General features: G+C 41.1%; 2 protein-coding genes across 4 annotated transcripts; one reads left to right on the forward strand and one right to left on the reverse strand.

Annotated features, from left to right (window-relative positions):
- Positions 1-947: 947 nt before the first annotated feature.
- On the reverse strand, positions 948-7,979 carry LOC135622441 (uncharacterized). 2 transcript variants are annotated; one of them, XM_065124309.1, is made up of 6 exons: positions 7,840-7,979; positions 6,900-7,067; positions 6,734-6,818; positions 6,572-6,639; positions 1,779-4,869; positions 948-1,661 (listed from the first exon to the last, which is right to left on the reverse strand). In XM_065124309.1, exons 5-6 carry the CDS (start codon positions 3,302-3,304, stop codon positions 1,415-1,417), a joined length of 1,773 nt encoding a protein of 590 aa, XP_064980381.1. In that variant the 5' UTR covers positions 3,305-4,869; positions 6,572-6,639; positions 6,734-6,818; positions 6,900-7,067; positions 7,840-7,979; the 3' UTR covers positions 948-1,414. The 2 variants fall into 2 exon arrangements, with proteins under 2 accessions (XP_064980381.1, XP_064980380.1); XM_065124308.1 differs by adding an exon at positions 7,382-7,577 and having other exon boundaries at positions 6,734-7,067; positions 7,840-7,974.
- Positions 7,980-8,207: 228 nt separating this feature from the next.
- LOC135622442 (imidazole glycerol phosphate synthase hisHF, chloroplastic-like) lies at positions 8,208-20,030 on the forward strand. 2 transcript variants are annotated; one of them, XM_065124310.1, is made up of 19 exons: positions 8,208-8,496; positions 8,602-8,684; positions 11,317-11,411; positions 12,428-12,531; positions 13,996-14,165; positions 14,268-14,382; positions 15,150-15,202; positions 15,307-15,345; positions 15,466-15,564; positions 16,370-16,432; positions 16,520-16,582; positions 16,682-16,764; positions 17,670-17,778; positions 17,895-17,948; positions 18,202-18,289; positions 18,392-18,429; positions 18,700-18,805; positions 18,999-19,165; positions 19,726-20,030. In XM_065124310.1, exons 1-19 carry the CDS (start codon positions 8,340-8,342, stop codon positions 19,783-19,785), a joined length of 1,746 nt encoding a protein of 581 aa, XP_064980382.1. In that variant the 5' UTR covers positions 8,208-8,339; the 3' UTR covers positions 19,786-20,030. The 2 variants fall into 2 exon arrangements, with proteins under 2 accessions (XP_064980382.1, XP_064980383.1); XM_065124311.1 differs by lacking the exons at positions 16,370-16,432; positions 16,520-16,582 and having other exon boundaries at positions 8,222-8,496.
- The last annotated feature ends 1,526 nt before the right edge of the window (positions 20,031-21,556 follow it).

The raw sequence follows: 21,556 nt of genomic DNA on the forward strand, positions 1-21,556 counted from the left end.
CATCACGGCCACCTCTTCTTGCCTGCTCCACCTTCACACCCCCTCCCTGTCTCCCTCTTGTCCGCCTCAGAGATGTCGATAAGGCGAGATCGATCCGCACATGGTGGTGTGTCCCATCGGGAAAAGGAAGCCCGGAGAGGTCATCTTCCTCCTGCCCAACTTAATGGGCGACAACCATGCAAGTGTTCCACCCATCCCGTCTCCTTCAGTGATAGACCATATGCCTCTGGTGGTCTTAGCGCTGCTCCTCGCCCTTCAATGGCTGTCGATCGTATGCTACCGTTAGAATACACTGGAAGATATCTGGACATGGATTAAGGGTGAGGGTGATGGGATGCGGAGTAATGAAATCTTTGTCTTGTCCACCCACCGAAGCCTTGGAACAGCGAAACCACTGTGGGAGATTCTTCATCTTAACCGTTTGCTCTTCATACGTTGGTGTCGGGGGTGGCGTCGTCGGTTGGGCCACCCACGGAGAGATGAGAGCACAGGAGGACTAAACCCTTTCAGTGCCTCTAATCTACCATCTTTTGAATGAGGCTCTCCAACTGCCGGCCATGATCGAGCAGAGCTCCTCAAAATACTCTTGCCGACGATGGAAGGAGAGAGGCTGAGGCATCGCGCACAGGAGGAGCTGCTGCACGCGTGCAGTGCTTGAAATCTGCTCCCTAATCAAAGCGCACTGCTCATAACTCGGTAGGGTTGATTGATGTCACTTTCGACAAAGATGGGAAAGAAAAAGGACGATCGAATAAGATGCCGGACATGCAATTGTCGTCTCGAGTCGTTCGTGGTACAAACCCTCCCCACTTCAAATCGATTTCGAGTCATATCTCAGTCTAAAGTGTAAGATAATTGACTCGAAGATTTCGGTAACAAACCACTACCACGTGGCTTTGGCATGATCAGATATTAGAGATACATACATACATACATACACATAGGAATTGGATTCCGAATGATATCATATTCTTGAAAACTAGAACTAAAATCACTTGAATGAATCAGTGCCATACGCTTTAGTTTCGATTATTGGAAATTAGAAGCATCTCTCTCTCTCTCTCTCTCTCTCTCTCTCTCTCTCTCTTGTTTTTGTACACTCATTGAGATGCTTTACTACTGTAATCATTGCGACTGGGATGCAATTTTACTTGAGCCTTTGATTTGGGTTCATTATTTAGCCGACTGGGCTGGGCTGCTGTAAAGTGGAACCAAGTAAACCTGGTTTGGTCGATCCGATTGTTGACCCGGTCTCCATCCCAGCCTCGCAAAGACGACTCGACCAGACCAGAAATAGATCGGCCTTTGATTTGGGTTTCGTCTTAGCAGGAATAGTTGAGCCGCACAGACTTTCTTGGGCTTCTACGGCGGTACCATTGTTTGTGGAAGCAGAGATCGTGTTGATCTCCTGCTGCTACCATGCATCGTTGTTGCCGTCGTCAAGGGGATAGCAGGTGTCCTCGCCGCCCGTGCTCCACAGGAAGTGGGCGTAGTTCGCTGCGTGGACGGTGTTGCCGGGGTCCGCGGCGATGGCTTCCAAGTAGGTCTCCTCCGCTGCCTCCAGGTCCTTCCTCGCCAGCCACAGGAAGCTCGCATACCGACCCAATGCCTCTGCGTCCGCCGGCTTCAACCCTGCCGCCCTCTTGAAGTAGTACTCCGCCCTGTCACATGCCCAAGCCAGTCTTATTCCTCTCACCTCCAGCACACATGGCGAGGGTTCGGCATCTCTGTGAGACAATTCGACAAACAGCTTGCGGGGGGGCAGCAATCCAGGTTACCTGTCGTGATCGTGGTGGACGACATGGAGGAACTGAGCGAAGTTGGCGAGTAGAAGCGCGTTCTCCGGGTCCTGCGACAGGGCGTGTTGGTACATGATCTCCGTCCGCAGGTAGCCCGAGTAGTCGTCCGGCTCCAGTTCCACTGCCACGGGCGAGACCAACCGCCGCACCGTCTCCGGGTCCATGAGCGCCTCGTCCCTCGTGCTCGACTGTATACTTGCCACTTCCTCACGTATCCCTTTCCAAACCCTCGCCTCCTCCTCCGCCCTTGCTGCTGCCACCGCCACCAACGCGCCATCTTCCGTCGCACTTTGTTCCCCCTCCTCGGCGTTCACCGCCCCCGAAGCCGTCGAGATCCCGTCGGGGAGGATCGTCGAGTAAGCGGAGGATCCGCCATCGGGCTGCCCGTCTCCCGTGGCCCCCGCGACCGGCCTTGCCTTCCCTCCACCGCCGGCGCCGCTACCTCCGATGGATGCAGTTCGCCCGGTGGAGGAGAACGTCTTGACGATGGAGGATTGGTTATGATGACTTTGGCGACGCTCCTCCACCACGACCGTCTCGACCAGCGACTGTTGGGTCGGCGGATCGGGCGCAGACATGGCGGAGGCGTCGAGGTGGCCCATGGAGTAGACGGTGAAGTTGGCAAGGAGGAGCATGATCGAGACCATAAGGGTCGGGGTGCAGGAGAAGATCTGCTGGAAGAGCCAGACGAAGGAGGAGTTCATCTCGCGCTTCACCCGCGCCAGAATTCCCTGGAGGTCCTCGCGGCAAAGCACGTCCCGCATCTGGAGCGTGTAGCTCTGGAGCTCGCGGATCATGAACACCATGGACGAGAAGGCCCGCTTCACGGAGCAGCAGGCCGACTCGCCCGTCTCCCGGAACCACCCATCCTCCCGACGCTTCTTCCTCTTTATGATACGCAGCGACAGCGGCAGCTCGACGCTGTTTGCGCTCCTCTCCACGCTGGGCGGCACAATCTGGTCGGGCCAGTCCGGCGTCTCCGGCAGGACGGGCAGCCACAGCAGCTCTGTCGACGAAAAGGGCACAGGAGAAATTACCGGGCTAAACTCGGAGCCAAAGCACGAAAAGGATCCCGAGGCATCGCCTTCCTCGCTCCTCCATGACTCGGAATGAGCCACCGAGTCTTCGCTGCCATCCGCCCGCTCCTGTTGCAGCTCGAGGGCCAATCCCTCGAGCCTCTGCAGAAACTTCTCCTCTTCCTCCTCGTCGCCACCCTGTGCTGCGAAGTGCTCAAGGCTGGCACTGAAGGGCCGGCGTGGTGCGTGCTGCCGACTCCGCCTTCCACGACCCCTGTGAGTCTCCGACGACCTAGCCCTCAACAGCTTGCCAGAGCCGGCACCGAGGAAGGCAGACGCGAGGACGCAGTCGCAGACACCGGCAGCAGCACCCATCCGCTTGCTGCAGCCGAGAGGCGAGACTGCGGCAGCGGCCTGGGAGGAATTCAGGGAGTTGGTGGGCGACAGCTGCGACCACCGCGTGCAAGTCGCTGCGACCTGAAGTCCCATCTCCCGCCCCCCTGCTCACGATACACCGAAGCTTACAGGCACAGCTAATATCCCTCTTCTCGCCGGACCCCGGGAAGGACTGGATCTAAAAGGGAAACTTCCTCTCACTCTCGGCTTCAGAGATTGGAGAAAGAGGAAACCGGAACAAGAACCAAGACAGAGAGTAGAGGAGACGAGATCGACACTAGTAGAATGCAATCTGGGCCAGATGCCACGGCCATGTTTTGTCCCCGGGGCGCATCGCTATAGAACACCTGCTCTTATATACGCACACGTCTTGGCTTATACATGTTTTACTTTAAAATTATAAATCAGCAATGGTGATTGGGGGGATCAACGACCAGTGTGTTTACCGTGACCGGACGTAACTTTTACCGCATGCGGCCTCGGTGCCCTCTCGCCGAGGGAGAATGAAACATGTTCGCTAGTTACTAAATACACGCGGCGTCCACTTCCCCTTCACGTGGCACCGCTGGTTATGACAGTGCCGAGCCCTTTGCCTGTGGGGTAAAAGAATGCGGCTTGGGAGGAAACAACGGTTTAATTTTGGACCCGATTTCACCTGATTCAATTTCAATTTCAGACCAATTTAGTTCCAATTTGAACCGATCCACAACCACTCCTGTGTGAGGCTTCCCCCACACGTCCCTGTGGTCACCCCATGGACTACTGAACTGGACATCCATCCTATGTATAACCGGAAACCAATTAGTTGATTGCCGAGAACCATTTAAGATGGCTTGGCGCACAATTGGAAGGGTTCAAAGACTGGTGCACCACCAACCTAATGAAGGCAAAGAGTAATTTTTCAAAACACGACACCTTCTGTTTAAATCCAGATCGAACACCTTTAATCATGTTCACTTTCCATGTGGTTGTCATGGCTGCAACACATACTAAGGGTACAGCAGAATTCCAGTTGGCCAACTTGTACGCTAGCGTTACAAAAGGTTCCCTTCTTTTTTTGGCCGAATGAATGTGAAATCGCATGCTCAAATGGAGATTTGAAATTACAAAGCAAGGGACAAATAAGATATGGGCTGCGAGCGTAGACGCCAAACCTCACTTGTGCCCATCAGACTACCACCCGACGTTTTGACTATGTTTATGATCGATTAAAGAACTCAGATTTGACGGCTGACATTAGGCTTCTCGATAATGTCAGTATCCTGCACGAGTTGCTATCACAGAAACCGATACCGATAGGTAAGAAATCGGAAATAAAATCAAACGCCTGTCGACATCGCTCGAGCGAGATTTTAATCTCCTCGGTCAATGGCGTCGTGCCTAAAGGTAAAGAACTAAGCCACGTTATACCCTTTTAATCTCCTTGTTCCATGCTTCCCATCTCCTCGTCCTCGCCCGTCACAGTAATTTAAACGGTAAGAAAGCACAAGGAAGAGGCAAAGAAATATCTACCAGAGACATACGGATTCGGTTGGTTTTGATTTCTGGGCCAAGGAGGATGCCCCACAGATCCTCCTTCGTTCGCAAGCAGCTGAGCTGAGAGGACCCCAGCAGCGTCGCAGCATTCCAACCGCTAGCGGCCGTCCTTTCTGCCTCACCTGTCCGGATCCAGAAAAAAAGAACATCATATTTCAATCACAAAATAAAGTTCAGCATCTTATGAAAGAACGGTGACCTGAAATATTTGTTGTCATTACTAATGGTCCAAATAATTGTTACAGCAAATGGTCAGATATATGGAGCGAGTCATCATTCTCATACATTATTCTATTTAGTGACTACTACCGAATTGTACAACAGTTAGCAGTATAAACACAATGGCAGTGACTATTCTTCGGTAAGAATGAACATAGACAATTAAGAATAATTTCGTACAAAGCATCTAACCTTCTTTTTTTTCTGAAATATGAAGGATTGTTCCGAAAAATACTCTCTTTCTTACTTTTGTTTGGGGGGGATGGTATTCCCTTATCAGAATTTTCAACAGCAACCCCCTATTTAAAAGATCCCAAAAATACCCCCAAAAGTTGTTATATATTTTCCTACTCAAATTCTCTAGTGTTTTACAAAATACTGTATAGTGTTTTTAAAATACTATATAGTATTTTGTGGATCAAAATCAACCTACAAAACACCGTAAGCGGAAATTTTTTTTGGATTTGGACGAGAAAAAATGACAGCTTTTTGAATGGACATTTTTGAAAGATTTGAAATAAGGAATCACTGTTTGGGAATTTTGATGGGGAGACACCATTCAGGAAAAACCCAGGAAGAGGATATTTTCCCGGCAATTGCTCTTGAAATATTTACCTCTCAATTTTCAGATAGTGATAAGCACTAGTTATGTCACCTACCATGCCATTGTCAGATAAATACAAAGCATTTAACCTGCTTTTCTTTCATATTGTAATATTTTTACTTGGTTTCTGATACTACATATAATCCAATCGATTGGTATTTTTTCTTAAGATCCTCCATCCATTACAAAGATCCAAAAGTCTGATTTAAAATTTCTAAAACTTATAATTTGCATGTCCCATCAAATCCTTAAAATTATGTCCTCCAAAACCTGGAAACTTAAATAGACTGCTAAAAGAAATAAGTAGATGCTCGGAAAAAGAATACGAGGGGGTCAAATTTTCATATGCAAAGCTTCACATAAATATCAGCATTTTAGCATTGACATTAGATTTAGAATGTTTTAGGATCATTTGAATTTTTAGGAACCATACCTATAACGAAAAAGAACTGGATGACAGGAATACTATAAAAATGTTCCCAATATTTGTGGCTGCTAAAAATGAAAGGTGGTTTGGTGGTTAAAAAATAAATAAGAAAATGCAAAGTCCTTTCCATCCCAAACTTCAGAAAAAGATTCTTTGGAACTATATAATAATAAAAAAAACTACAGGCAAAACATCTCTGGTATCAGTGGTTGAGCTCAGATGTAATATAAGGCTCTAGTATTTATTAAATACACAGTTTCCATGAATATGAGAAGGACTGCACGGCAACTTAAAAAATTAGAATTGGTGGTTTGACTGGCAAATTAGTTTTATCAGCCAAAAAAGTGAAATAAATAGTTTCGATGGCACAGGAGGATCAATTTTACTTCAATACAACTAACAATAGAACAATCAAATTAAAGGAAAGAACTGTAGTAACATTGAAGCATGAGCAAATGGCACAGGAGGATCAATTTTACTTCAATACAACCAACAATAGAACAAGCAAATTAAAGGAAAAAACTGTATTAAAATTGAAGCATGAGCAAATGGCACAGAAGATAGGACCTCATACCCAAATAATAGGATCAAAGCCACCGATCCACCACAATCAACTTTGCCAACCATTAATGCACGGGGTGGCTGCCATGAAATGCAACATTAATTATGACACTTGCATTACATTAGAGACATAAGTGTATATGCATTTATTATATTGGAGACATTTTCCATTTACCTCTGTGAAGCTGCTATCCAATCTCTGCATGCTATGCTTCCGCAATCACCTAGCAGGTGCTGCACTTGTCCTTGCCTAAGAAAGACTACCAAAACTTCTCGACATAAAGAACTCCTCAAACTTTAGATATCCAAAAACCAGCCGAAGTTTTTAACTCATTTCTTGCCTTCATATTTACATTTCATCGTCCCCTTGTTATTAAGATACCATTCAATACTGCTGTCAGCCTTCCACAATTTGGGCACAGAGTCATGGCATATGATTATAGTCCAAAAACTTCTTCCGAATCCCAACATCATGGAATCTTCCACATACAAAGCAATCTCATTTTGTCCTGCACCACCAGGTTGCCTTATCAAGACTTAGATAAAGAAAGCTCCCTTATTATTATGAAAAATACCCAATCAACCTACAAGGGAACAGGATCAAACAAAAGAAATGACCATAATGCATGTGCGGTCAAGGCGTTTTCATGTCTACCATTTCCAAATTGAATTTTGTATAGTATATTTCTGATTCATGGTAAATTTAGTAGTACCCTACATTCCACAACTAGAGAAAAGAAAACTTACATATGCATATATATAACAATGATACGTTTCATTAGTTCAATTAATTTCTGATCCAACAGCAAAACACTCTACTTACATATGCTCAATTAGTTCAATGGTCTGGTTCCCAATTTTTCCATTGCGACCACCCGATCCAGTCCCATTCTGATATCTATGCTCGGAGCAACTGAAAGAACTCAATAGCACAATGGATCTGACAACGGCCACAACATGGGAAGGCCAGGAGCGGTCGCATCAATACAGTTTTTGGCTCTCTTTTTACGAGTTAATGGCTAAAAAGAGAACGAAGGAAACGGAAAATTAGGAAGTGAACTAGAGGAATCCAAACCCTAATAAACCATGCTGAGATGTCAAGAAGTTATAAGAATGCATCCATCGAGAACCATGTAGAACTATTCCGAGCATAATAGAAAAGGACTCGAGAGGATAGGATAACCCTCCGTTATCCGTCCGGTGATCGCTCAAGCACTTGATTCGAGTGAAGTAAAGGAGTAAATATAAGAAAACACTAATAAAAGAAGTTCAAGAACGGACCAGAGAGGATGAGAGGGATTTGCGAAGGCCGGAGTATGGGCGTTGCCCCGTCGAGAAGTACGACGGCAACAAAGCCGTAGACGACTCGAAGTCGAGGGTTTTCATCGGGGCTTCCGGCGTCGCCATGCCGAACGCTTAGCCGGCCGGCATCTTATATGAGCCTTTCTTTGGGCTGAGCTGGGCTGGGCTGAGCTGGCGGTATGTGGTACAAAGGTTGGGTTTGGGATTCTGGACCCGATTCTTACCTGGCCACTCAACTGCTGGTCCCCATGCTTAGGATCTCATGTAACCGGCCAATAGGTGGGCCCCACACGAAGCACGTAGAGCCTGAATGGCGAACGGTGTGGATGCATTTGGAGGGTATCCATCTCCGGCAAAAGAGAGCCATTTCCCAGTCTTGTAGCCTAAAACCTTTGGCGACTCGTGGTTCGTTCAACTCGAGCCGCCACCGTTAGACATCACCCTTCCCTCCCGACGGCCTGCCCTCGTCGGCCGACCCGATGGATGCGCCGGCTCTTTCCTCCTCGCGAGGCGTCTCCATCCATGTCCGTCCTTCGCCTCCGCTCACCCTTCGTCGAGCGTCGAGCCCAATAAAACCCTATTCGCGTATCAAGACGAAGCCTTTCTCCATCTGCGCCTCCTTGTCTTCGGATTCCAGTAAGAAGCCTTGCCCTCGTTTTTCTTTTCCCAATGGATTGTTTCTCGTGCTTGTCCATGACTCTTCTTCGTGTTCTTTCTTGTACGGGGGTGTCGCTGCTGCAGCTGTTACTTTGCTTGATTATGGCGCTGGAAATGTCCGAAGCTTGCGCAATGCTATCCGCTGTTTAGGGTTCGATATTAAAGATGTAAGCGTTTCTTGCGTGCTCTCGTCTCCCTATTCTCTCTTTCTTGGATATTTCATGGTTCCTCCAAACTCCTGTTTGAAGCTTGACAAGCTGAGGACCTTGTACACATTGGGAAGAATAGGTTAAAAAAAGAAAATATTTTCTCGCTCACGGATGTTTTTGTGCTATTACTGTTGTTTTAAATGCTTGATGACATGACAGTTAGGGATACTCTGGAAGTACGAGGCCAGCAGTTGTTGAACTTGTCCTTTCAATTAAACTAAGAGCCTTTAACTTGTCTATGAAAAGGTCGTGTTGGTGTTGGTTTCTTAAGATTCAGTCATCATATGGTGAGAGTAATTGCTTTTCCTTAGTCTATGGAGGTCTGATCTTTATGTTCAACATATAAAATGATTTTGTTGCATTATGCGTTTGGGAGAAGGAAATATGCTGAATGAATGTTGTTGTGGTCTATGTATAGTCTTGTTCTAATGCACTCACTTGCAGTTTGTTTAGGTACCAAGGTCCTAATGGTTTCTTAAGAAAGCACGTCAAACTTTAGCTGCCTATACGCTCAAGTTATATTGCATGAGCCGTTCATGTTTGTTCTGGTCTTTAAGTATTGCTTATGTTTTTGACCTATCATAAGATTCAATATCAATGATTTAAAAAGCGCTAGGCGCCTTTTGGCGCTAAAGTCCAAAAACGCTCGAGGCGCTAGGCGCTCACCCGAGCGAAACGAAGCGCTAAAATATAAAAATACATAATATAATTAATAAATATAATTATTTAAATTAAAAAATAATATTAAATTAAGAAAACATCACAAAATCACATTAACAAAAAGTCTCAAAATTCAAAACAATAATAATAATTTCAAATAAATAAAAATTAGTAGTATTAAAATTAAAATAATATATTATTAATCTAATAAATAAAAAATATTGTTACTAGTATATAGTTAACAGTATACTGTTAATATACTGTTAACAATATACTATCGAGTCGATGTGAGAAGAGTAAGTAAGAGTAAGACAGCAACGACGAGCAGCGAGCAACGACAGCGAGAGCGGCGACAGTGGTAAGCAGCGACAACAGCGGCGAGCAGCGATAGTAGCAGTGGCAGCGGTAGTGAGAGCGTAGCGTAAGAGTAAGACCGATGCTACTGACTGAGAACAACGGTAGCGGTAGCAGCGAGCAACGGTAGCAAGAGCAGGAGCACGAGCGGCGAGCAACGACAGCAACAATGAGTAGCAACAGTGGGAGCGGTGAGCGGTGACAGTGGCGACGACGAGCAACGACAGTGGTAGTGGTAGCGAAGAGCAACGATAGCAGAGAGAGGCAACGACAACGACAACAGAGAGGACATGTCGGCGACAGAATCGCGAGTAGGGTTAGGGTTGGCGAAGTCGTGAGAGGGATGCTGGGAGGCTGATATTGATGCTTTAGTTGGTTCGATTGAACCAACTAAAGCACCGGGGTCACCTGGTTTAACCCGGGCGTTTGCCCGAGCCCAGGCATCAAGCGCTTCGGGCGAGCACCCAGGTGATGCCTCTTTGAAGCATGCCTCCTGGACATGAAGCGAGGCGCTCGAGCCTTGCCTTGTCTTGCTCAAGCGCCTAGGCGAGCGCCCGAGCGTCTATTGAAATCGTTGTTCAAGATGTCATTGGATGTGTTAGGAGGAAGTGAGTTTTTATTGGTTGGATCATGGCGATCAATTTTTAGTTCCTTATCTATTGTATTTGTTTCATGCAAGTAAGATTTTATCATTTCTTGGAATAATTTGCTTAGTACTTAAGGTCTAAAAGGCATATGCAAGTTGCAACCTCTTAAAGCGTAATTCAAACATAGAACTCCACATTGAGGTACAGGATATTCCATCGAAGGATAAAATGGTAAACTCATATATACTGATCAGCCAAATATATAGGTTGATATGTAGCTTAGCAAACCCCTGTTTTCTTCTAAACTGAATTTTTTGTGGTAAGCTGTAACTTCTAGTGTTTTTTTTTCCTCATGTTTTAGTTGTCCAACACTTTCGAGCAAGTTCCAATCATGATCAATGCCTCTCTAAAATAGTAATTACTGTTGAAAGGTTCTCCTTGTTTCTGTTGTTACTGAAAACTTTCTTCTGCAGCCATGTCAAGCACACTGTTCGAACTTTTTAGCAAAATGTGGAAATCATCATATCTGCATTTGTTCATTTTCTTTTCATGCATGTGGTGCCCCTTGTTTTCAATATCTTTTCTTGTTTATTTGCTTGGTGATGTTTAATATTGGCTCTGTCTACACTTCATTATAGACTGAGGTTTTGTGTTCCTCTATTAATCAAGAATTTTGCGAACAAAAATATATATTGCCGTTTCTATTAAAATAGGTTCTGTGCTATTTTCTGCTAATGCCAATTCTATATTTTTGTGCTTATATTTTTTTTATACAATCCATCGCTTTACTCTGGTTAATGTTGAAGCGTAAGTAGATAATCTTTAAATCAATTTCAATACTTGAGACCAGGGTTGGTAACTGTTCTAACTTCAATGTTACCCTTGTCCTGTTCATGATATCTCACAATTATATTTTATGCATTTCATATTCTGTTGTACATGAGGAAATTAGCTGATTAATCATTGAAATGAACTTGTTACATTTTTAGGTGCAAAAACCAGAAGACATACTCAGTGCTAATCGGCTTGTTTTTCCTGGGGTTGGGGCCTTTGCAGCAGCAATGGAGGTGTTAGAGCAAAGTGGGTAAGTGCTACCTTGTTATTATGGCTTGCATTTGTTAGCCATTGTGGCCCATGACTGGACTTCCTTGGTCTTATTCGATATATTCATAAAGGTCTATGATAACCATGATTTGTGCTTTACATATCAGTATATTTGGAACTTTGACTTTTGTAGTACAACCATGTTTATCCACCACAGAACTTTAGTCATGCTTTCAACCTTGTGCTAAAGTATTCTTTATTGTTCAATTGTAGTTATCTATTTCAAGAACCTTATAAATGTCTTTTTAGCTATGATAACAAAATTTACAAAGATCTTACTTTGTTACAGATTATTTATCAAGCTACTTTACTGTGCTTGTTATTACTCCTTCTCACTTGTAATTGTCAGAGAATTTAATCTGCTGAGTTGGATAAGTAGCAGTATTAATGTAGCAAAGGAAATCTTTTACTCAAGAAGGAGCAAAAAATTTTGTTATTGTCCTTACACTTACTATTTGGTTGATTGGTAAATAAAAGAGATTGCAAAAGGAACATCAATTGATATACGATTGTCTAATTGTTTTTTTTTTCCATAAACATAGCTTCTTTTTCTTAAAATTTTAGTACTTGGACATGTTATTTATTCACTTGTGTTGTCTATCATAACAGTCATCAGAAAGTTTCGTGCATGTGGTCACTAACTAGGGTCTCTCCTAGCGGGTCATTATGTTTTCAAATAAAAGTTTGAATTGTACAGTTGTTGTTTCCTTGTGAATTTATTGGTTAAATTGACTAATCAAATAATTCGATTTATAGTTCAGTGTTTATGTGTATATTTAATCTATCTTTTTCTCTTAAACTTTTGTTGCTCCATATGCTGTGTGGTATGCCTTAGGCAGTGTACATGTTGATAAATCTATTATACTGCCCTTATTTTGACATGTTGCTTTGATTGTAATCTGCATTAGTTTGTATAAGATGGCTGTTGAGGAGTTTTTTATAATTCCTTGCCTATATTGTGGAAACTACTAGCAACAGTTAATCTTGTTATTTCAGGATGGCTGAAGCACTTTCTACATACATAGAGAGTGATCGTCCTTTTTTGGGTATCTGTCTGGGGCTTCAGTTATTGTTTGAGTCCAGTGAAGAGAATGGTCCAGGTAATGCTCCCTTTTTATTAGGATATATGCAAGGAAATGGTTGTCAGATATTGATAAACTATAAAACTTGATTGATAGATATCTTCTTACTCAAACCAAGTTACATGGTAAAGCTATTGTTTGTTCATGGAACTTATATTGTAGTGCCATCTGAGTGAGATTTGTCCCAGAAACTTAAGCTATGCATACATATATGTATGTATGTATTGCTTTTGTGTGCTAATGAATGTAAATCTTGTCCTAAGTTCTTTACACTAGTTACTTGATTAACTTTTTGGAATTTGTTCATTTCATGCTAAGCATGTTGAAGGAAAATTGTCCTTCCACCTTCTACGTTTTTAACTCAGCCTTTTCATCAGAAGATACTTGTACTGGAAGGACTTATTCAAGGTTTTCTAGGTAACAATATGTTAATGTGTACATAGGCTTAAATTGGATGGTGAAGAATTGTGCTTTTGTCTTGCTATCTTCTGTTGCAAGTCGCTGGTTCTTTCGTGCAATGCATTTTGCCATTATGGAATAGAGCACTAAGATTGGGCCCAAAATATGTCAATATCAGAATTGTTTGTGGTGAAACAAGTGGAAGTCTGCTGCTGGATCAATTCTACCCAGTCTACATCCACTGAAAAGTCATGTTTGAATGAAATGATCCTGACGAGCAACAAATTCTGATACAGTAATAGTAAGTTGTAGGCAGAGTGACTGAATTGAAAGAAATGGAGCTTTACAAGAAAGGTGAGTTGAGAAATCACAAAGAGAAGTAAAATTGGAAGGGTATAGGCCTTTAGTCATAACAACCAATTAAGGTTGAATTGCAAGTTGAATTTCAGCGGCAAGAGATAACCTCATGATTAACTTAATTAACTTTTCTTAGTCTAAATAGAACCACAATTTTGGACTCGATTGTAACAAATAAAATCCTAGTTTCTATAAAATGAACTCAAAATGGACTCGAATGTTAATAGGTAAGTTCTACACCTGAAAATATATATGTTTTGAATCTATATTCAGATTAAAATACCCCTAATACCTTATAAGAAATTAAATAGGTAAGTTCACCAAACTTGGTGAAATTGACTTGTACCAGAATTGGAATTTCCATTTAAATTACCTTGTCTTACAATCTCCAACCCATTTTGAAGTAGATGGACAGTGTGCTAAAATTTCAAGCTCATTTCATCCACAAGTGCCTAATTTGTTCCTCCATTACATCACTTCAATGCTTAATGTAATTACCATTTTAATAACAAAGGTCTACAAACTTATTCAGATGATTCTATTGATAGGCTTCTTCAATATGCTGAAGTATCATAAGATATGAAATAACAACTCTCTGAACACTTTTAATTCTCCCGGTTTCAATATTTTCCAGTGATCTGCTACGCATACAACCAGATTAACAACTCTTTGTCGTTTATTCTGCTGCTGAAATCTTTGGCTTTGAATCTAATATTTGTCTTGCAGTAAAAGGTCTGGGCTTGATACCTGGTGTTGTTGGGCGCTTTGATTCTTCAAATGGTCTGGCAGTACCTCATATTGGCTGGAACGCTGTTCAAATTACCAAAGACTCAGGAATTTTGGATGACATTGGAAGACACCATGTCTATTTTGTTCATTCCTATCGTGTAATTCCTGTAAGTTTTTTCATCCTATAAGTAGACTAGAATACTCCAAAATCATTTATCTTTTGTTTAATGTATTTTTTGACCAAAATGATTTCTGTAAATTTTGCCTAGTCAGATGCTAACTGGGACTGGGTTTCATCAGTGTGCAATTATGGCGATAGTTTTATTTCTTCTATAACAAGGGGCAATGTGCATGCTGTCCAGTTTCACCCAGAAAAGAGTGGAGGTAAATATTTTTAAATAAAATTTGATTTATGTTAATATTTAATTAGCCAGCAATATTTCTTTTTTCCAACTAAAAGATGCCCAAACATGATTATTGGCATCAATACGTATTTTTGGGGTAGATTATCCAGGTCTAGTTAAATATTGCTGTTAGATGCCCTATAGATCTTGTCAATAGAATAGCGTATTTATCAGAAAGTGTGATTTGACTTTTTAAGTCTTTGATAGGACTGTGGTGGATGTCTTAGGGAAGAAAGATAGGTTCCACGATGGGAATTACTTTACTAATCCAGTAATAATTATGCCATGAATAGGATTAGAGTGGAATACACATCTGTCAAAGTTAAATGTGATCTGATCTCTATTCTGTGAATATTTTAAACTTTGTGAAGATGGTCATATGTCTTATGAGTTACTTTCCATAATTTTTAAATGATGTTTCAACATGCTATTTCTGTAGGCACTAGTGGGTGTCTTTTTATTACAAAAGATTTGAAGAAAATACTCTTTGGATCCTGTTTCAGCAAGCTCAATTATGTTGGTGGAGATGTGAAAATAATGTGATTTATGGTAGATAATTTTGGTCACTTATTGTCATCTTCTAGCATCCTTTCAAAATCTTTTTCTTCTCTTTCTTATTTTCTTTCATGGTTTTTATGCTGCCTTTATGTTGCCTGATGATCGGCTATCAACTTTCCCTGACATCTTTTTCTACTTACTATAGTTAGCTGCCATACATAAGAAACTTACTTCAGTGTCATTTTCTAGATGTTGGACTTTCCATATTAAGGAAGTTTCTTGATCCCTCTTCGTCTTCAAAGGTAACAGTTACACTTTGATGTTCCAATGTAATCCTATTCCCACAATGTTTAGGCATTTTGTCTCATATTTCAATCTGATTAATTGCAAGCTTTTGGTCTTATAGAAATTAGCTCATGGGAAAGCATCACAACTTGCAAAGCGAGTGAGATTTCATTTGTTCTAGTTGAAATGGATATATTAATTCTTTGCCCTATTTCTGCCTAAACCCCATCACATTCTTAATTGATTCCACTGTTTTATTTTATGCCAATTTATCTTTCAGGTGATAGCATGTCTTGATGTGAGGGCAAATGATAAAGGGGATCTTGTAGTAACCAAAGGGGACCAGTATGATGTAAGAGAGCACTCTGATGAACATCAGGTATGGAAATTTACTTGGTTTTGTTTCACATGCAGTACTGCACGCTTTGTAATGTGCGAAGGCACTGGTATCCTACTACACATTAGTTTCATATCAGCTATATTACTTTAACTCCCGACCATCAAACAACCTCTCCTTTATAGTCAGTGGCCCCAAACCGTGAACTGTTAGGAAAATATTCTGCAAATTATTCCTGATCCAGAGAATATTCTCCCTTACAATTGAGGTTCACATAGCGGATCCTGCATAGCAATTTTTGTTATTATCTGCCTGGTAGGCGTCCACGTGTCAAGTATCTGGCGCTCAATGAGGAATGGGCACTTTTGCCTCCATCACTCACTGAAGGGAAACAAACAACCAGATGATCCTTGTACCTCATGTTTTTGTTCCTTGCATGGAAGGACCCAAGCTCTTTTAGGTTAAGCTGGCAACTTAGCTTCTCTATTTGAACATGCCAAGTAACACTATGACCTAAAATTATTTATTAAAATTCTGTGGAAGTTGTGAAGAAAAAGAAAGAAAACACACCTCAAACTCAGCCTACACTAGATCCATGTGAAGTCGTCCTAATGTTGAGTCTGGCTTAATATGAGATAGGTGCATGTTCTCTTTGGAAAATGGGGATTAAGGAACAGGATATTGGGCACAGGTAGAGATGTGGGGCAGATTTCAATTAATATAGGAAGCTGAGGGGCAAGGAGGTAGAGATTAATTGAAATTTATCCATACCATTGCCTAAAATGATTGTCTTTTCTATTTACTTGATCCCAGTCTTAAGCAATGTGCTTATTTTTCATGCCAATAGGTTAGAAACCTTGGGAAGCCAGTGGAGCTAGCAGGTCAGTACTATAAGGATGGTGCTGATGAGGTACTTATGATAAAAATGAATTAACATTTGTACGTTAATTTTTTGAAATTTATCCTGTAAATCTGAGGCAATCACATGATATTTCAGATTAGTTTTTTGAACATAACTGGTTTCCGTGATTTTCCCTTGGGAGATTTGCCAATGTTACAGGTTCGTGATGGATGTTATTGCTCATATCCTACAAAGCAATTGCCTGTTCATGTTAGTTCATGCATAATTATTTGTGGCTGCACAAATACTGTTTTGTAGGTACTACGTTACACATCAGAAAATGTTTTTGTACCATTAACAGTTGGTGGTGGTATACGAGACTTCACAGATGGGAATGGAAGGTCAGTATTTTTTCCACTTGAATTATCCATTAATGCATGTGCCCTTATGTGCTGAGGATAATTTGCTTGTTTCCCTCTGTGATTGTAAGACGTTGTGTATACTGGCAAAATACCTTAGAAAGAGTAAATACTGTTATACTTCTTCAGAGACAGTCGAGCCTTAAAAAAGGGGGGTGGCCTTGTGCACAGGGTTCCTGCCAATGAGGTTTGGGTCAATATCCCATTTGCTAGAAGACATTTCTCTTCCATTGACTAGTTGAAACCAGACGCTCATGTCATGCTTCATGGCCTGTCTATATTGAGTATAAACTAATATAGTAGGACTATATGATAATTTGGTGAAGTAACTTGCTCCTTAAATGCATATCAAAATGACACTCTTTTTGCTACTAAAATTTTCATACTTCTGGAGCATGGTTCCCTTTGATGAAATTCTTGTAAATTATGTTGGAACAAATCAATATGTTTCTTAAATCAAAATATCTTTGTGGGGACCATGTGCTAAAGCAAGAGTGAGAAATTTTCATAAAGTTTTCACACAATATTTAGATTGTTTCTTGTCATTTGCATAAATATTTGGGAGTTAAAAGAGTTTGTTAATGTAATTTTGAGAAGATGATGTATTTAATTTTCAATCCTGAGTTTTGAAGTATCTGCATGGGGGCATGGTACTTACTGTGATCATATCTGCAGAATAACATCACCCCTTAATTTGATGGATCTCTTTATGATTGACAAAAATATGATTTTTATTAATTTTCTGGATTAGATTAGTCAGAGAGAATATTTTCTTTAGTAATCCAATGCTTACAACGTCAAATTTCAGTCTTGTTTGTCCTTCTGTTATTGTCAAATACTAGTCTACTTCCCAGGGCTTAACCTATTGATTGCTTTTTCCTCTGCAGATACTATTCAAGCTTGGAAGTGGCATCAGAATACTTTAGGTCTGGTGCAGATAAGATTTCAATTGGAAGTGATGCGGTTTTTGCTGCAGAAGAATATTTAAAAACTGGAGTATGCAGTTGATTTATTTCTTTCTTTTTTTTATGCATTTGTTACCATTCTTTTTGTGTCTGAGACATTACTATGTAACATTACATTTTGCTAATTTTCCATGTTGATGATTAAAGGTAAAGACTGGTAAGAGCAGCCTAGAGCAGATTTCTCGAGTTTACGGTAACCAGGTAACTGTCTTATAAAATGATCTATTCACCAATTCTTGTATCTTTATTTTTAGTCAGTGGCAGTATTTTTTTTTGGTTAAATATCCTTATGGATTGTGGAATTTGTAAACCGAGCGTATCTTTTTTCGTATTAACTGACTTTTGATATTTACCTGCAGAGCCCAGATCTTTAGATTCTTGACTAGTATACACTAGAATATATCATTTTCTAGTGGCAATTGTAACAATGCTTGTTGATATTTCTATTTGTCAGGCAGTAGTAGTAAGCATTGATCCCCGCAGAGTCTATATCAGGAACCCTAATGATGTCAAATTTAAGACCATTAAGGTTTCTTCTCCAGGTACTATTTTCTTTGTAGTTCTATCTCCTCTCTCATTGCATTCCTCATCCTATTTCTACAAAATGTTCTATCGTTATGAATTCTCTTTCTTGCAAATCTTAGGCCCGTCAGGTGAAGAATATGCATGGTATCAGTGCACGGTTAGTCTTTCAAGCCATTTCTGCTTCTTATTTTACTGGTTGTGTATCTTATGATACTCACGTATGCAATCTAATCTGACTGCCTTCACTAGGCGGATCGATCTGTTGCTACTAGATAGAATGTGATGTTTTTTTCTGAGTAAATGAATGTACAGGGCTGATTTTCTGAGTAACATGATGAACCTTTTTGCATGATGTTCACTAAATTGCTTGTTCAAATGGGAGTGGATATGACATCGTGATCTTTTTATCTATATATTTTATTGGCAGATCAATGGTGGACGTGAGGGGCGACCTATTGGAGCCTATGAACTTGCAAAAGCTGTTGAAGAACTTGGAGCTGGAGAAATACTTCTAAACTGCATTGATTGTGATGGTAAATAATTGCATATCTAATTGCCAATAGTATATTTAGATGATTTATGTTCATCGCTTATTGAATATCTTTAAGCATGCTTAATCTGTTTAATAAATTGTAAGAGATATCAGTATACTCATTTGGGATGAGTTTGTGAATATTCTTTTGATGGAAAATATGCATGCAAGGGATGAGATTATTCCTATTACAGGCCAGGGTCAAGGATTCGACATAGACTTGATTAAGCTGATATCAGATGCTGTCACAATTCCTGTAATTGCAAGCAGTGGTGCAGGTGCTGTTCAGCACTTCTCAGACGTCTTTCAAAAGACAAGCGCATCAGCTGCTCTTGCAGCTGGAATTTTCCATCGGAAGGAGGTACTTTCAGAATTTGTTTCTTGCTTTATTTGTTATCCAAAGGTATAATTGTATCTTAGAAACTACACAAAAGAATCAAATGTGCAACAAATTAAACATCTTTATTCTTGCTGAAAGAGTTCTCAGGTAATTATTACACGCTACAGGATGCTAGTCATTTGAAACCACATAATGTAGATATACAAGGTAAGCTAGTAGAAATGTGCCTTGGATTACTTCTTTCAAGCTGAGCCACGGTGAGAACATCGTCCTACGTCATATTTTAGATCTTCTACTGGATCCAATATTCATATTTTAATTGTCCTAAGAATGCATAATGTCGACTTGCTCTCAAAGAAATGCGCTTCGGGGTAAACTCCTTGGGCATGTTATCTTTCTACTAGATCTAACATTTAAATTGGCATAATTTACTTGACCCTATAAATTGGTCGTTCCTTGCAGCCGTCCAAAGATTTGTTGATGTACTTAGTGCCTTGTGCAGCAATTTATAATAAGCATCAACAATGCCCATCTAAACTGTACCAGAAATAAAGTTACTGATATCAACTGTGGCAATGCAGGTTCCAATTTCATCAGTCAAGAAGCATCTGTTGCAAGAAGGCATAGAGGTTAGAATGTAAAAGGGATTTCTTTTCGGCCATGTTCCATACTTGCTGCTGCTTTCAGCTTTAGAATGTAAGATTAAGTTGCGTATCATTTAGCAGGACAAAATCTCTGACCTGTGTTATGGTCTGTCTTTTTGGTTACCAGCAATTCTTCTTATATAAACTGCACCAACAATTGAGATTGAAAACAGAGTCCACTCATTTAATTTGATACGATGTTATGATGATAATGGAAAGGCAATTCTCCTTTTTGAGTTTGAGAGAGTTATCTGCAACAGATCATGCTGGATTTGATGATGCAAATGCACGACGGTCGGTAGTGGTAGTTACCTAAACTGTAGCCAACCACCAATCTATCCTCGTCCATTGACATTGGAAGTTGACTAACTGGTTGCTGTCATCACAAGCGTCATGTCCGACATAACATATCTCCACGACAAGAACAGCAGCCAGCTGTGACGATCCGGACGCTTGCGCTTTACTTCTCGCACCAGATTCCATCTCCAACAGGCCGTGTCGAATTGACCGTGCAATGGTATCGGCGACGAGAGTAGCTGCAAGATGAGTTGACTGCAACTTTTCTTTAAAGATGTCAGAAGTCCACGATCGTCAGAATACATGAGCTCTCCTTATCAGCTCTTCCTGAGAATAGGTAGTCCAACTCGTCGGTGCTAAGTAGCGATGCTATTTGAGATACGTTTACCCGTAAAGTTATGGCGGTGTCTATCGTAATCAAACCATCAAGCAAAATTTTGATGATCGGGGGTTCTCACATATATCTTCATCATCGATGCCAGCTACGTATATTATTCTTGTGCAGGAATCCATGGCTTCGAGGACCTCAAACCGCATCGAGCTGATCTTTTTTTATGCGTTCTGCTGCTCTAACAAGGATGATCAAATAAGAGATAACGAACAATATGTAGTGCTTGGCTTGATTCTCAGCGTTCATCTCCATGTCATACTCGTGTTTCTTATGTATCGTCTTTTCCTTACTCCGTTATCACCCCCATCTATCGTCACTCTATATGTCTACCCTCCCAAGACAATCACGAAGTTGTCATTTCATAATAAATCGACACCATGAGAGGAGATCGTGAGAGCTATGACAATAACTAGTAGGAGGGAAGAGGTTGCAAGAGCTATGATGAACATGTCGAGAAGGTGCTTTGCAGGAGTCATAGGGGAGAGGCCTTCTATGATAGAGGTGATGGTGATGCTCAAAGGAGCCGAATGATAGGTGAATTCACACGAATAATGTTTGACATAATAGGCTATCAAAAAGAAGAGGGAACAGAAGTCTCATTATAGTCATCTCCTTCCTCTTAACTTCCTTTCTCATAGCTCCCATGATCTTCTTTTATGAAAACGGTGAAACAATAACAAGACGAAAATACCAAAAAAAAAAAAAAGGATGATTGCGAACATTGCGAACATGATAGAATGCAACAAGACAAAGATGACTAGGTGGTGATGAGAGGCATTACGGACATTGCGAACATCAAATAGGAAAAATAGAATTCAACAACACCTTCTAAAAAAAATATAAAAAAAAGGAGATTTTTTAATAAAAAAGGCCCTTAGTTATATATATTTAGACTTCTTTAATCTTTTAATGGTGCGGGACTAAAACGATATCTTTTATATCAATCTTTTTTCCCGACAACAATGATCATGTCTACAATAGTTTGAGGCAATCGAGAGGGCGGACCACAGCGCAAAGAATCCATCCAATGACTTTTAGTTTTGACGCATGAAACCGACCACCGGACCTCATCCTCTCCTC

This window comes from Musa acuminata, chromosome BXJ2-9 (assembly GCF_036884655.1).
Source record: "Musa acuminata AAA Group cultivar baxijiao chromosome BXJ2-9, Cavendish_Baxijiao_AAA, whole genome shotgun sequence".
In the NCBI taxonomy this organism is placed as follows: Eukaryota; Viridiplantae; Streptophyta; class Magnoliopsida; order Zingiberales; family Musaceae; genus Musa; species Musa acuminata.